The sequence below is a fragment of the Notechis scutatus genome, chromosome 5 (assembly GCF_049901735.1).
Source record: "Notechis scutatus isolate UNSWTSFEM ecotype Mainland chromosome 5, rNotScu1.2, whole genome shotgun sequence".
Taxonomy (NCBI): domain Eukaryota; kingdom Metazoa; phylum Chordata; class Lepidosauria; order Squamata; family Elapidae; genus Notechis; species Notechis scutatus.
In genome coordinates, this window is record NC_142013.1 from 52,416,535 (window position 1) to 52,433,698 (window position 17,164).

At 35.0% G+C, this 17,164-nt stretch overlaps 2 protein-coding genes across 4 annotated transcripts in view; one reads left to right on the forward strand and one right to left on the reverse strand.

Annotated features, from left to right (window-relative positions):
* Positions 1-17,164, forward strand: part of CLIC6 (CLIC family member 6) — a 117,272-nt gene that overhangs the window by 44,803 nt on the left and 55,305 nt on the right. The window lies entirely within an intron of this gene.
* RCAN1 (regulator of calcineurin 1) overlaps positions 1-17,164 on the reverse strand; it is a 44,119-nt gene that overhangs the window by 2,216 nt on the left and 24,739 nt on the right. The window contains exons 1-3 of one of the 3 annotated variants that reach the window (XM_026664209.2): positions 8,496-8,822; positions 4,039-4,212; positions 1,217-1,376 (exon numbers count right to left, since the gene is read on the reverse strand). In XM_026664209.2, coding sequence (XP_026519994.1) covers positions 1,217-1,376; positions 4,039-4,212; positions 8,496-8,582 — 421 coding nt within the window. In that variant the 5' untranslated portion in view covers positions 8,583-8,822. Of the gene's footprint in view, positions 1-1,216; positions 1,377-4,038; positions 4,213-8,495; positions 8,823-17,164 lie in introns of those variants that run through there. The other 2 variants (XM_026664208.2, XM_087966739.1) reach the window with 2 other exon arrangements.

Consider the following 17,164-nt stretch of genomic DNA (forward strand, 5'->3'; position numbering starts at 1 on the left):
TTTTATTTTAATCGAAGTAACCTATGTAGTTTCTTACTGCATTATAGCTGATGCACTATTTCCTCCTCTGTTTTGTTTTACTTCACTAATAAAAAAATTAAAAAATAGGCCAAAAAACGTTAAGGAGTCCATTGCTAGTTCCTGATTGTTTCATTCCTTAGTCCTGTTCCTAATTAATCCTTCTAAATAATTCTAAACACAAATATGACTTCTATGGTCATACATTCCTTGAAAACTTTTTTAAAGATTAAATTTTAAAGGAGGATTTATTTATTTATTTACCTTAAGCTTTTAACAATTTTTAAAGGAAGTTACACAGGAAGCTAAAAACATTATGGAAACACTTTTTACTGATGCATTCTCCTTTTCCCATCCGTTCGTTTCCCCAATCTAAATATGTGTACTACAAACTGAATATTTAAGGTTATTGCTTGTATCTGAAACAAAAATGAATGACACCTTGAAAATGGTTTAGAAGTACTTTGGACCAAGTAAACTTCTGCTAAAGTAGTCCAACATGTTACCATGTTCTGCATGAGTCTTAAGAAAATACAGGTATCTTTTACTTACGATCGCTCCCTTAGTGACCATTTGAAATGACTCTTTAGAGTGACCCTCTAAAATGTACTTATAAACCATATTTGAAGTTCTGATGGCTGTCCCTCCCATTGTCATGGGACCACATTTTGTGAACTTGGCAACTAGTCTGCATTTTTGACCATTTACAGTGTTTCACGGTATGTGCCCACAATCTACAGTTTTGTCAGAAACCAGCTTCTACATTCAGTTTCTGGCAAAACACTCCCATAACAACAATGGGTTCACTTTATAACAACAGCATTTGCTTTAAGAGTTCTAAAAAAAAAAGGTTGTAAAGTCAGACATGGTCACCTACTTAATGACTGTCACTACTTACAACCATAATTGTGGGCTCAATTACAGTTGTAAGACGAGGACTACTTGTATACAACTTCTTTAAGCATGTACTTCAATGGATAATAGAGCTACTTCTTAGAGCAGCATTTTTTATCAGGCTCACATGGAAGTCTAGAATAAAGTTCCATACTTTATGAGCTTACATTTTACACACACACACGCACACACACACACACACACACACACAAAGAGAGAGAGAGACTAATATGATTAAATAAATTAAACAGGAAAAAATAACATGAATTTGAGTTATTAAGAATTCAGATTTAAAATGTCTTACCTGGTCCTAATTTGGAAATTGCATATAAAAGATCATAATTAATAGCAGGTTTAGCATCATCTGCTTGTTGCCAACCAACAGGAGGAGAAGATGGAGGAGAAATCAGGAATTGTTTCTCTGGATCAGGTGGTGCTAAGTGCGTATTTCCAATATACAATCTCTATAAAGTTATCAAAAAAAAAAGCATTCCTATGTTTATTATGACCATTATATGAAATGAAATGAAAAAGATGGCATGCATATAGTTGGGCTGTTTTGCACATCACCTCATTTCTATTTATAAAAAGAGCCTGCTCATTTTTAGGCTTTTGTACAAGCTTGAAAGAGCGATGCCACTGCTTGAAGGAATCTACTCATTAGTGACTTTACAGCAGTGGCAACTATCTCTTTGTGTGAAAAACTAGAAAAGATCAGGCTGATATAATGCTGCTGGGCTACTCATGGATTGAGTATGCATGAGACAATCAATATTCAAGACATAAAATAATAGAAGCTTCACAATATTAAGATCAAGAATAGAGCATCATAACTTCAGTTAAAACCCTAATTAAATAAAACTTCAAAATATAAAAGGTTTGAGCATTCACATAAAATCATAGTTAATGAGAAAAGGCTATGTAGGTTTTATACAGCAAAACAAATACTTTAAACTTGGTTTGGTAACAAGACCAGCAATTAGTCCATTTCCTTTAAGAAGATATATATATTCAAGCAACTTCCTCTCCTTCAGTCTTTGGTACTCAGCTGTGGCATCTGGGCCAACTGTATAGGCTACTCCATGTAAAGCTCACTGTAATAATCTCATGTTCAGGTTAACAGCTCATAGATGAATTTGGCCAAGTCTAAAACTAAATCTTGGTGTTGTGCTGAAAAAGTTACTCTTTTCCACTTGCCCCTTTGTGGGTAATGATTACTCCAAGAGCAACCAGACTCAGAAGGAATGGAACCCTGTCAAGAATGGGCAATTTCTCTAATTTCATAGAACCTCTAATTTCATAGTACCTTCATCTTGTTTTCATTCAGCATCACCTTACTGGCTCTCACTCAACCTACCACTGCATCCAGATGCTGATCAAATGACTGTATGATACTTTGTGTTTACATAATCAAGAGAAGCAGAGCTGGGTACCCTCATGAAAACTCACTCCAAATCTCAAAAAACAAGATCTTGGCCAACTATTTCATACAGATATTAAATATCATTAAGAATAAAATGTGACTACACAAAAATTTACAGGTTAATTGTCCTGTGGCTGTCATATAATCATCCAAAATTATCTTCCACCTTGAATAATTTTGTTGTAAGAACTAGGCAAGAGCCTTTCAAAAACAAACGAACCCTACAACCAGAGAAGATAAATGCTAGAACAATATTATCATTGAAACATGACTTTACAGGTACAAATGGCACATTGTGACCTGAGTTCATAATCCACAAAGCTGTTCTAGAAGAATGTCATATTAATCGTTGAGGTTGAAGAAGATCAGTAAGAATGGGAGACATTATAGGTCAAGATGGCAAAGACTGATCCAGCTCCACAACCAGCCTGCATACTAAGGTTGCTGATTATGTTATTTGTAGAAGAGGCTTGTCCTCTCCCATATCAAGCATGGAAACCCAGCCGATCTTACTATTAGCAGTTAGTAATGGAAATTACAGATCAGTAATCTTATGTGTGCTTATTTAGAGGACAATTTGAGCTAGGAAAACAATTCCAAGAGCAAGAATGCTTCTGATAAAGCATTCTGAAATAGATCACCAGTACCATCAGACAAGAAAGTATCATTTGATAACTCATTTTGGTTATAGCACATTTCCATTTTAAAAACCATTTAAGATTACATGATCCCTTAGCAACTCATGCAGTACTCTGACCCTCCCACTTCATAGTAGAGGTGACTTTTGTTTTCCATTATTTGAAATGGAGTCTAAACAATATTATTTGTAATGAATATTTTTGCAAATGTACAAATTGTGATAGATTTTTTTTTGTTATTTTCCTATTTATTTGAGCTTTTGACCATGTATAATTTATTTTTATTTATTGCTGTTTTCTTTTAATATTGATTTTATTACTTTATTGCTTGTGTCACCTAAAGAATATGTGTTAAGTAGCCAATATAAACTAAAACATTCAGGTATACTTATGTCCTAATTTAAATCCTGAGATGGAGAGAGGAAAATAATACTCTGATGACATCAAGTTCAATTTTCCTATTTTTTTAGACATTTCGTGGAAACTTTTATAGCTGAACTGCAGAGAGGGAGGGGGAGAGAGAGGGAGGGAGAGGGAGAGAGAAAGAGAGAGAGACACTTAGGGATGAACTGTGATAATTCTGCGTCTCCCAGAATCTATAATTTATTAAGTAATTTTTAATGGCCAACTTTTATTTCATTTCCTGAAGTAGGAGGCCAAACATCAAATCTACACAGAGTTTAGTTCTGGTTTGGAAGCTCTACTTACAAAAGTCTCTATTAATATCACTAGAGAATCAATAGGTAAGTGGAAAAGCTTTTTGGAATAGCCAACCACGCAACATGTGCCTTTTTTCTGAAGTATCTCTGAATATTTTAAAATATCAGCTAATTAAATAAACTGTCCATATGATATAGATGCATGCAATAGATAGATAGAAATAAGTGAAATTTAGTTGTAAATAATGTAAGTTTCAGTGATTTCTAGCTCATATATTGCGAAGGAAAGGTATGATGTATTCTAACTGCAGTACAGTAGAGGAATGGGAAACTAAGCAGAAAATAAAAATATAAGAACTGTTTAAAAAGCTATTAAAATATAACTGGTTAGATTACCTTGTCTTACCTGAGCAAAATATAGTTTAATTTCCTTTCCAAGAAATTCTGTCTTGTGCAACTGAATTTTAACCTCAGCTGCTGATAAAGGATTGCTGAAGTTCAGCCTTATTCTTTTAAAACTCTTGAAATAATGAAAGGTGACATCTTTGTCATATGTTTTAAACAGAGCTTCAAATCTGGCCTGAAAAATAAATATGTGAACAGTTAACAAGAATACAGCATTCCTGCCTATTGTTTTATTGATCTATAAACAAAGATAGAAGTATTTCAAGAGTTTCACTTTCTGAATTAAGTACAATTCATAAATAATCTACAAACCAAAAAAAAAACAAAAAAAAACACAAGCACATTTTCTGCATACTTGGGCTCCTATGCCTCTAAAGTTTTTGAGTACAGCTACCAAGACCTTGCCCGATGGTTGTTACTGAATTTTTAATACAATTGTTAAGAAAAAATGGTTAATAACTACATTTATTTAACTGCATTGTACGTTAATTAAATATAAATCCAGATAAAAACAAATTTAATGGACCAGTTGTCTCTCTCACAGTCAACATCTCTTGCAGAACCTAAAACCTACTAATCCTACGTAGCTTTTTCTCTGGTAATATCACACTACTAATTAGAGCATACAAAACATTTGCTAGACCAATACTTGAATACAGCTCATCAGTCTGGAACCCACATTACGTATCTGATATTAGCACAGTTGAGAAAGTCCAGAAATATTTCACAAGAAGAGTTCTCCACTCCTCTACTCGTTGTAGAATACCTTATGCCACCAGACTTGAAATTCTAGACCTAGAAAACCTTGAATTACGCTGTCTTCGGTCTGATCTAAGTATGGTATATAAAATCATACATTGCAATGGCTTACCTGTCAATGAATACTTCAGCTTCAACCATAACAACACAAGAGCACACAACAGATACAAACTCAAGGTTAACCGCACCAAACCTGATTGCAGGAAATACGACTTCAGCAACAGAGTGGTCAATGTCTGCAATACTCTACCAGTCTACCTGACTGTGGTTTCTTCCCCAAACCCCAAAACCTTTAACCTTAGACTGTCTACTATTGACCTGACTGTGGTTTCTTCCCCAAACCCCAAAACCTTTAACCTTAGACTGTCTACTATTGACCTCACCCCTTTCCTATGAGGTCTGTAGGGGGCGTGCATAAGCGCACCAACATGTCTACCGTCCCTGTCCTATTGTTTCTTTTCTTTTTCTTATATGTACCCATTTCATGTATTCATAACTATGTATATACTTATACCTATTATCTTGTAAGTGATTGACAAATCAAAAGAAATAAAAGAAATAAAAGAAAACCCCTTCCTGTCTTCTTCTATACTTTACTTCCCAATGCTTATGTGTCAGCTTGCAAGTGCCCCCAGGAAGATTAATTCCCCCCTCCCCCACCAGCCTGTCTGTCTAGTAGCATTACCCCAAATTCCCCTTGCTATGTATATTAGTGCAAAGAAGAGCCATGTCCTCAAGATAGACTCAGTTTGGGTGGCAAAAAAGAAAAAGTTACACTACAATCCTCTGGGAGGGGCAACTGAGGAGCAGCTCAAAATGTTGTGACTTCCCTCTTCTAAGTTCCCCTCTCTCCCTTCGGGTCGCATGACTCAGAGCATATGTTCTCTCTCCTGTGGTTTTCAGTGCACACATAGGCAAAAACAGCAGACACAACAAAAAAGCAGAAACATATATGGATATAACATGGTGTATAGAAGAAGGACTAAAAAGAATCCAAGAAGCCACATTCTGCATGGTTTCCCTACTTTGTTTTCTCTTAAGAACATTTGTGATCAGTACTAAACTGAACACATCTTTATTTGCTTTTAACTAAGTAAAGGCATCCTTTATTTCTATGTAGAAATATAGGCACCCCCAGTGGCAGGTTTCCATTCTAATTATACATGAACATTGACAAGATAAGGGGTATTACATACAAACTTAACCAGAATGCAGAGAAAAGACTGAAAATTGCCTACTCCTTTCCTTGTAAACCAGTGACTCTACAACTCATGCATGACATATCTTTGTTTGTTTGTTTTTAAACTGTTACAGTTGCAGGGTAGGGAACAAATCAAATTCAGAATCACTGGGAGGAATCCTCCAATTATGTTATTCATAGTAGCAATAGCACTTAAGACTTATATACTGCTTCACAGTTCTTTTACAGCCCTAAGTGGTGTACAGAGTCAGCATGTTGCCCCCAACAAACTGGGTCCTCATTTTACTGACCTCGGAATGATGGAAGGCTGAGTCAACCTTGAGCTGCTCAGAATCAAATTCTTAGAGGGAGCAATGAGTTAGCCTGCAGTACTGCATTCTAACCACTGTGCCACCATGGCTCTTACATATCAGAATAGAGACAGGCTATATGGTTATTTCATGAGTTAGCAACAACAGCAAAAATCCCCCAACAAGCTATTAAATTGAATTGAAATATTTTAATTTTTAATCTTGTGGTGGCCAGAAGAATGGGACAATAAGGCAACATATATATTGGTTTTATTACATACCACAACTATCAACACTATTGCTCAATATCCTGTGGAAGATTATCTATTTGGCAGGGCTGCAAATATTACCTCTATCATCCAGTTCAAAGAACAGTTATTTCAAAAACAGTAACTAAAATGTAAAATTGAGCTATGAGCTACATTGTTAGCCATATAAATAGCCATCAGCATTATAATATATAAAAGAAAACTTAAGCTATACTGAATGTGTTACTAACATAGACTTTAACAGATCTATGAAAAATGTTTAACAGATATATTTCTGTCACCATCATCCTGTTCCAGGAAAATCAGCATCAACTACAGAGGTAGCTAGCTGCTTCTTACAAAATCAGAACATGTAGCTCACTCTTTGTCTTTCCTAGTCATCCCTTGGATGAAAATTATATGCTATTTTATTGTCCCTCTTCTTGCTTGCTGTGCAGCTATAGTCAGTCCCGTAGGATGGGTCTTGCTAGAGATGGTTAATACTGTTTTGGTTGTATGAGCAACTCTAGAGAAACTATATAGCACATCCCAATCATATGTGACAATATAAGAAATATGCAAAACTAGTAGGGTAAAGATGCAGGGTAAAACTTGATATAGTTTAATGAGGATACTGAGTGCTTCAATGTCTGAAGTAAAGTCTGCATTTAAAAAGAACTTCATAAATACGACAGTTGCTGGCCTCCCAAAAATATTTTTACTAGTCTACCTTCATGTACATAAATCTGCCAATAACTGCCTTTCCTATTGAGGCACTGCTATTGGAACAGCCATTAGAAATGTTAAACACATACTCAACCCACATTTATGTTTCCACTATTAATAAAAATAGATGCTATCTTTAAAATTTAAGGTGAAAGAACTAGGAGTGGAATTTAGAAGGAGACAGTGTTTTTATATCTTACTTTTTATTCACTAGCAGGAACAAAACATAATTATCTCACTTTAGCTAACCTGAAAAATTAACCACTAACTGAATTATTATGATTCTTAAAATATTATAGCTGATAAATAAAATATTCAAATCAACAATAAAATTATTAGCATGGAAGACATTATTATTTAATTACATCTTAAAATAATCACTGTAATTGTTTTATTTTATTTTAGAATTATAATTATTTTAGCATTTATATGAAAATTTGAAATCCTTAAAAAGTAAAACATTCAGGAAAATGCAAGGCTGTTCCTTTACAACTATAGTTATTTGAGGTCCAAGGAATGTAGAAATAGATAAATGGAATGAAAAACAAATAAAGCATAGAGTAAAATATTGGAAATGAAACACAATATGACATAAAATATTGAAAAAATAGCAACTAAAAAGATTATACTAACGTAATGAAAATAATATTAAATTCCAAAAATACTGTTCTTGTATATGCTAAATACTTCCAGTTATAATTAGAAAGCATCATTTACTTTTATGTCGCTAGATAAATGTACATTTCTGCTGGAATTTGGGAAGTTGAAGAATTTTTAATACTGGTAGACTACCAAACTATGATTTAATGAGAATATATCCCATGGAATTCTTAAGACAGATAAGACTGTTAATCTTTAGTTCTTCTGTTCCAGTTATTTGTGCAGTGCCAACTAATATTGTTGCATTCCCAGCACACTCAGAAGCATTGTGTGCATAACCAATGGAAGCATTAAAGATTTTATCTTCTACCCGAAATACTTGAGAACTTGCAAATAAAATATTTTGTTAATTATTTTATGAGTCTTTACGATCTTGCAATTTAAAAACATGAGAAATTTCTAAACCACACAAAAACATCAAAGGAACATAAGCTTCTCTACCTTAAAATGTGAACAGTGCATCTGTTATTCTGCTTCACTTTCTAACCAATTCAATATTCTCAACACACTCACAGTTCCCAGTATGCAATATAAACCTTTCTCTGAAGCAGTTTTTTACATCCAAAAGTCTTACCCTAATTTCAGGTTGACTGAAAATCTTGTGGTCTGCAACACAAGCAATCAAAGAACCAAAAACGTAATCAAAGTTCCTGAAATGCATTTTTGCCTTCTTGTAAAGATTGCCAGGAGCTCAGCACAAGACCAAGAAAAACTCTTTTTGAAGAAGCAGTTCAGTACTGGAAAGACAGCTTATAAAAGAGACTAAGTCCAGCCCCTTGGCAAGCACAAAAAACCCCAACACCCCAAGTTTTAGAGCATCCTGTATGTGACAGCAAATTCCTGAGCAAAGTTCTGCCACATAAGTTTCAGGCTGTCAGGGACAAAATTTAAGCTTCAGCTGGAAAGAGGTGACGTAAGCATGTTAGTCACTTTCCCTATGCTAATTAACTTTGCTCTGGAGTATGGAAAAAACAGCTGAAGTTTTCATAGGCAGCTGCTTTATCAACTCCTCTTGCAGCATAGTTTCCATTGCTAGTAACTCCATTTAGCACTCAGACAACATACTCTTCACTTGAATAGGACAACCCATTTTAAGATGGAAAAAGTTACTATTTGAGGACTAAGGTTAGCTGCAATAAACAGCAATTAGCTGGCAGGAAATATTTCAAGACTTTGGAAAACTAAGAACAAATCTTAGTCACTATGGAGTCAAAGCCTATATATGTTTACTCAGAATTCACTCCCACGGGTCTTAATGAAACAAATATAGCACTCCTAAGCTTGTATTTTCCATGACTGAGATAGTTTTAAAATGAATTTGGGGGGGATCAGTTCAAGTTATGCTGGCTGTTTTGTGGCTAAGAGACTCATTTTTTCTTTTTAAGTTACTGGTCCAATTCCATCCAATGAAGACTATGGTCAAGTACAGGGGTCCCCAACCCCTAGGCACCAGTTTGCAGCATACCAGAAACCAGGTGCACAATCAAGTGAACCCCCATTTGCAGAATGCAGGCAGCACACAAAACCACACCCCGTCCAGCCCACAGAAAAGCTCTCTCCACAGAACTGATCCCTGGTGTCCAAAAGGTTGGCAGTTGCTGGTCAATTGGAAACTCATCGGTAGGTCTGTCACTCCAACACTTTAACCACTACTTTCAATTGCTATTCCATACCTCTTCACTGTTGTGAAAAACAGAGGAATGTTTACTCTTGTGATTACTGTTGTGAAATAGGTAGACAAATTTAAGACGTTCGCCCATTTAAAAGTAAGGCAAATGAATTTGTGTGGAGAGCCTCTTCAGTTGGTCACAAATGAATTTTGGCAAGTTGTCAATTATGTCTTTTGTATATTTCATCTAAATCTTTCATCTAGCCTAGGTTTAGAGTCCACAAGTCCGCAGACTTCTTTTAATTTTTCTGCATAACAGATTGATTGAAGGACAGGTATTACCTTATTGGAGAAACAAATTTGCCGGTTTAAATTTCAGGTCTGTTAATTCTAGAGGCATATTTAGATAAACAAAATCTTAGCATTTATGAAGATTAAGAAAAAAGTAACAGCTTTTAAAATGAATGCCTTAGAAAATATCAGTACCACATTTTTGTCCTCCTACACTTCTGATACTTATGCTCATACATTCATTGCACTTGAAACCCAAACATGTTAATTCATGTTTCTCTGAGAACATTTTCCATCCCTATTCTTGTTACTCAAGTTTACTTAGGAAAAAACAATCACAATCTTAAGGTGTACTTGATCAAGTCGACTAATTATAAAAATGTGCCTTACTAAAAGGAAAAAAATTCACTTACAAATAACTCTTATTAAATATTACAAAATCTACCTAAGCTTTCTTTAGAAACATTTCAAAATTGAAATACTCTTACCCCAAATGTCTTGCCTATTTTTATTATATTAAGCCTAAATAAATATATATAACTTGAAATTTTGCTCATTAGATTGTGATCCATTAGCTCCGTGATGGCAAACCTATGGCACGCATGCCACAGGTGGCATGTACAGCCATTTGTGCCAGCACGCGAGCCGCAGGCAAACTTACCTCACTGCACATGCGTGCACCTCACAGCTGATTTTCGGCCTCCCAGAGGCTTGTGGAAAGCTTCTGCAGCCTTTGCAGGCTGAAAAATAGGCCTGTTTCATCACTTCCTGTGTTTCTGAAATACCAGAAGTGACTAAACAGGCCCATTTTTTTGGCCTGCAAAGGCTGCAGAAGCTTTCCTCAAGCCTCTGGGAGGCCCTCTCTATACTCATCCCAATATATACAAACACTATACTTTATGGAAGCTCCACTGGACTAAAAAGCAGAATAGCTCCCTTGGATCCAAATCTATGTTTCTGCATTTTCCTTCTCTTTTCTATTACTTCCCTATTCATATTACATATTCACTTCCTTATTCATATTACTTTATGGAACACAATTTTTTCCTCCATCTTGGATTTATATTTGACCTTAACAAAGGTTTTGCAGCGGTTAGTTAACAAAATCGTAAATCTATCTTTCAAAGAAAGGTATAAACATTTTTGTGGACTGTATGTTTTATTTTTTATGTATTTATACATGGAGGGCAATAAATCTAATTTGGGCATTCTTTTAATGTCGCAGTTTGGTTGAATTACACTTCTTTCTTGTTTCCTGTCCAGCAGATTGTAATTAGTAGTTAGAATCATTAAAACCAGGGCTACTGCTCTTTGAAAACACGAGCTAATAATCAACCCTAATCCTAAATTCAGAAGTGCCATTTCATTTATTACATTTATATTTTAAATCAGAAAAGAAAATTGTGACAATCTTTACAGTTTTTAGGTTTAGTTTTTCCATATTTACTTTTTTAATAAAGACCTCTTCTCCGAATTATCTCAAACATAGTAGTGCAGGTGAAAGTGATAGTTTTCTTAGCTTTGGCTCATCAGCTGTGTGTCCTCTGCTTTCCCAAGAAGCTAAACTTGTGCAGATCTTAATGCACCTTTCAAAACCAGGCAAATATTCTTTATTATTTATTATTTCAGGTTTTATAAGCTTTAAATTTTTACTATTCTGTGAATTTAGCATGCTGTTTCAATAATAGCAAAAATTGAATTGTGAATATTAATAGAAAGTTACTTTTTCTAGATTTTGTTTGGGGGAGAAGGAAGATTTAAAAAGCAATAGCTATAAATTTCATGGAAAAACATTGCAAATAATTAATCATGTTCCATTTATTCTCCTGATCCAGCTCCTCCATAAAGCTCCATGAAGCACACAAAACTATTTCAATTATTACAAAACTATACTAACTTTGAGATTATGAGAAATCACAATCAACATTAAATCAATCTCTGTTATCTTTGAAAACATTTTGAAATAAAACTGCTGCAAATTTACTTTATACAAATAATACAAAGCTTAACAGCATCTTATCAATTTTACCACACAAACCTAAAATACAACTTTTACATGTTTCTTCTATTATGAAACTCTGGGATTCAAAACTGGGATTTTGAAGTGGTTTCCCATGTGATTACTTATCAAATCTAGATTTATTAGTTTTATATGGCATTACAATGTGCTGTGGCATTTCTTTAATTCTTAGTTGTAGATTGATAGTTAAGTTTTTATTATTGCTATTTACATTTTTAAATTGTTTTGGAAGCTACCGTAACAAATACAATTTTTAAAAATCCAGCATATCAAATTACATAACCACAAATACCTTTCCCCCAAAAAAAGATTACTTAAAAAGATTACACATCTTTTAGTTCCTGGAAAAAGTGAGCTGCCAGTTTTACTGGTGGCTTCTAAAATTTCACAATGATTATTATTAAAATCCTTCATCTAAACTACTGCTGTCTGTACTTGCCAAAAGATGGCATTAGCAAAACAGCCTACAAAATTAATATTAATAATGATAGATAGTCCTTGAGATAAAAAAAATAAAGAGAAGCTTTGAAGATTAAAAGAGCACTGAGGACATGGCCTGGAAGAAATAGCTAACTAGTTTAACTAACACAGAACAGCCTGAATTTTGTTCTATACCAGCTCTTCCACTGAATTACACTTAAGAGCAATTCCACAAAGGGAAATAAAAAGCTAGGAACCTTTTCTATCACAATAGAAAAGTCCAAAATGAATGAATCTAACGTGAAAAAAAAGACTTGACTCCAACCAGATTTTTCAAACTTTGCACTAGAATAAGAAGTATTCACAGAATTTAATCTTACAAGACGACAACTGAGGTGGCAAACCACAATAGTTCAAAACAAAACATCGGCCTTCTTTAACATAATATAGTTAGTTCAAATCAAGGACTGATGTTTTTCATCCAAATTATCAGTCAGAATTCATCATGGATTTGGTCTACTTACATTCATGGAAACGAGTTCACCATGAAATATTAATATTTCTATTGTATAAGAATACAAATATTCTTTTAAATAAAAAATCCATATTATCAAAAAATAGGTTGGTAGATGCTTCAGTTGCTACTTGACTACTCTCCCAATATACCATATTGGTCATACTTTCCCCCCAAAAAATGTGGATGGAAAAGCCTGTGCATCTTATAGAGCAAATGTTGCCGAAGCCCTGCCCACCCATCAGCCCCCACCCTTTGGTCATTTTCGGCCTCCACATGTCCCATTTTTGGCCCATTGCGTGTGCTCCATTTTCGGCCCATTCCAGGCGGTGGAGATCGCTGCCTATCGCCACCGCTGATCACCATCACCACCACCACCACCGGCGGTGACAACCCCCACAGCCTGGAACAGCTGATCGGCAATATTCTGGGTGGCCAATCCAACTGCCTATCAGCTGCTCATGATAAATCAGGCTGTGACAACGTGCTGAAGCTGACCAGGCCATTTACTGTTTCCTGAAAGGACACTAGCCAGATGAATAGCAGATGGATGCTGGGAGGCAGGTTTTTTTCTTGTTTTCCTCCCCAAAAGTTAGGTATAGTGCAAAAAATACGGTACCTTATAATTGGTCAATTTGATCTCCCAAAATAAAATTCAAAATCAACTGGGGGCCCAATTTTGATACAGACGTTAAACAATGGCACTAAGATGGCAAACATGCAGTCCCAGAAGCGGCGCCTGACTCAAAGATACCTAATTAGGGAATTGCTTGGGATAAGAGAAAAGAAAGTATTCATATACATCAACCATGGTCTACCTATCCCATCTTCATTTTGCTTCATATGCAATTTGGAACAACTAAGGTATTCTGGGGTTTGGTAAACTCAAAACAGTTTGGCAGGATATACCTGAATGTATATGATTCATGAAAATGAATAAAGTCAATTGTAAAGGAGGGTTGTGTAAGTATGTCTTAGAGTCAGTCTTGATTCTGGTGGCTAAATGAACAAATCCATGCAGGGTTTTTTGCAAGATTTTTGGAAGTGGTTTGCCATTGATCTCACATTCTTAAAAATAGCTCCACACAATTTTCCTAGGTTAATTAACAACCAAACCTGTTTGTGCTTTCCTTTACGCTCATAAAAGTTTCCTGTTTGAGGAAAAACTTAAGCATGGAAAGCTGTACCCAAGAATGGATTGCTGGAAAATTATAATAAATTGGAAAATTAGCCAATAACTTGTGAACAGTCTTTTTAATGAATCACATGAATGGCATAATACTAAGGAAAGTCTATTTCCTGATAACAATCGAACGGCAAATCAGTTTCCGTATGTGCTTTACAATATATTCCAGTTTCCAGGCATCTTGGAAATCTCACACAAACTGCTCTTTCTATGGAAAAACCATGAAGTATTTCCTTAAAGACTATTCAAGTTATACTTGAATCGTATTTCTAATTACAAATTCTCCAAAGTATTAACCAGAGAGCCTTTTACATATTGATATTTCCAATTAGCATCCTGAATTGCAACTAGCAGCTGACTGGCAGCCAATGCAATTCCTGAAGATGCACAATCATTGCTGGGGATATTGGAACATATTCCTTATTTCCTGAGTCAATATTTTGTAATTTACAAAGGGCCTTTAGTAGCCCTATGCAGAGCCCATTGCAGTAATCCACACAAAAGATGGCTGGGGCATGAGTGACTATCAGTAGTGCCTCTCAATCCCATAGTCCCAATTGATGCAAATAATATACTGAAATAAACAATGTCTACTTTATGTTCACATGGCTAACAGTTATAAACACAATTTTTTAACAGTAAACATGCCTCTGGCATGTTGTTTCTAGATAAAAGGATCACGTATATTCCATTGGTTTACTAACACAACAGCTGCATTTGAATGTAATATAAATCTATTGTTTAAATACAGGAATGGGCAGCCTGGGGTCCTTCAGATCTTGTTAATTGCTTGGCAGTTTGAGGATGGGGAATGATTGGCGCAGAAGTCCAACAATAACTAGAGAACAAATTGCACCTTTCTGGTTTGAGAATGAGAATCAGCCTGGCTTGGACATTCTCTCCTCTGTTTTCATTTATAAAGATAAATCAGTTTACCATTTTAACCAGATTAACTGAAACAAACTAGTTTAATAAACTATTGTGTACAAATAACTTTTTTCAAATCATTACACTTTGCTTGAATACAAAAATCTACCCTATGTCTTAACTTAAACCATATGTGAAAGGTGAGTAATATATGAAGGGCTGGGGATTCCAATTTGGTTTCCTGGTCTCCTAGAACAGGGGTCTCCAACATTGGCAACTTTATGACTTGTGGACTTCAACTCTGGCTGAGGAACTCTGGGAGTTGGTCCACAGGTTGCAAAGTTGCCAAGGTTGGAGACCCCTGTTTTAGAAGGCCAAAAGAGATCATACTGTGATGCTTTGATATCACTCTTCAGCCCATTTTTTTCTCCAGGATGGAATGGGAGGCTTTCATGAGAAAACAATTTCCTTCCTCAATCTTAAACTCACTTCTCCTAACAAAAAATGTAAACAATAACAAAAAGCTGAAGAAACACATACATTGAATTGCTAAATTTCTGTGACACAATGCAATCAGGTATTACAGGATTACAGGTTGCCTGCCTCTGTATTTAGTTTCACTCTGGGCTAGCTGTGAAAAACCAACAGCTCTCCAGGTGGCACATAATAGTTCTAAGAATTGGTTCTGCATGAGATAATATGTGTCGCTATCATCGTATTTTTTGTCTGAGAAATAAAAGGAAAGCCAACATGATACAGTGCTTTAGGTACTGGACTGACACCAGGGAGACCCAGGTTCAAGCTACAGGCAACATGGAAGCTGGCCAACAAACTTTGAGCCAGTCATTATATTTTAACCCAATGTACCTCAAACATTTGTTACTGCGGAAAGAGTTTTATTCCCAAACTTCTGAGCAAAAATGTAATATAAATCTAACAAATATATAAATAAATTTTCTCTTGTAACTTTCTTCAGGTATTAAGCTATATAGGTGAACAGAAATTTATCTATGCAAATTTCCACATAGATGAATACTTCATGAATTCAAGTGAACACATTATAGAAAGGAAAGATCACTTTCTTTTCTTCCCCACCTGCAGTTTTTAGCTAGCTACAGAGAATATAATCATGTTTTTACACTCTTGATATAAAAACACTATGCCTTAGTTTATTTGCCTTCCAGAGTAACAGAGTTTTAAAACATTATATTGTAAAAAGGCATCTAGCTTACACTAGTATGCCTGTTAGAAGGGGACCAGCATAAATATCAAGCCCACCAGGCCTTTCATATACCAATATTTGTTAAAACAGACTAACCTTATAAATAACAGTGGGGAAAAAATAACTAAACATTTACTCACATCACTAATTATTTCAACAGATAGTAGCACCCTGACACCTAGCCAAACTCAAATTATTTCAAAAACCAGGATTGTATCAGGGTAGCACTTGAATCAAAGATAATTAGGAAAGAGTATATGTGTGCACATGGATTCCCAATTTTTTTTTAAAAAGGGGTGGGGGTGCGGAAGAGGTCAGATCACCTTTGCACTGTTGCCAAGAAAAATACATGGATATATCATAGAGTCAGCAGGAGCTGAAGTAAGTTTTACAGGGGCTTTACCTTTTAAATGTATTCATTTTTATTATATCTCACATTTTTATAACACCCCAAAATAATAACACATATTAAAATAGTGATTCAGTTTATAGCATACAATGAACAGTTAATGTAATAGACAACAGATTTCAAGGACTACCACCCATCTGAGAAGATAGCACCTCATTATTATACAAATATTGTGCATGTTGACTCAACCAGTATTAGCAAAAATATTGTCTTTTAAATAAAATTTTCAAAAGCCGTATAAACAGCACTTGTGACACAATTTTGTGTATATTTTTATATTCCTTCCACAAGTCCAATCATTGTTAACATAAAAGGCACTAACAGAGTAAGGTTATAGTACAGAAAAGTATTATTACTATTTGGGTTGGTTGCACAATCAGATGTTTAGACTGGATTTGGCATTTTTATCCACCTATTGAGTCCTTTCCAAAGATCTGGGATGGGCAGATATTGTTCTTTGATGATGTTAATTATTGTTATTATATTTTCTTTTTGTCCTGCCTTTATTATTTTACAAGTAACTCAAGCAGATGAATATAATTAATACATCTTCCTCCTCCTATTTTCCCCACACACACAAAAAACCTTTTTAAGATGTGTTAGGCTGAGAGAAAGTGACTGATATTTTGCTATTGGTTCTATTGGTGACCTATTAGTATGTTCTAGGTTCAATGAAGCATAATTACTGTGGGCTGAATAACAATT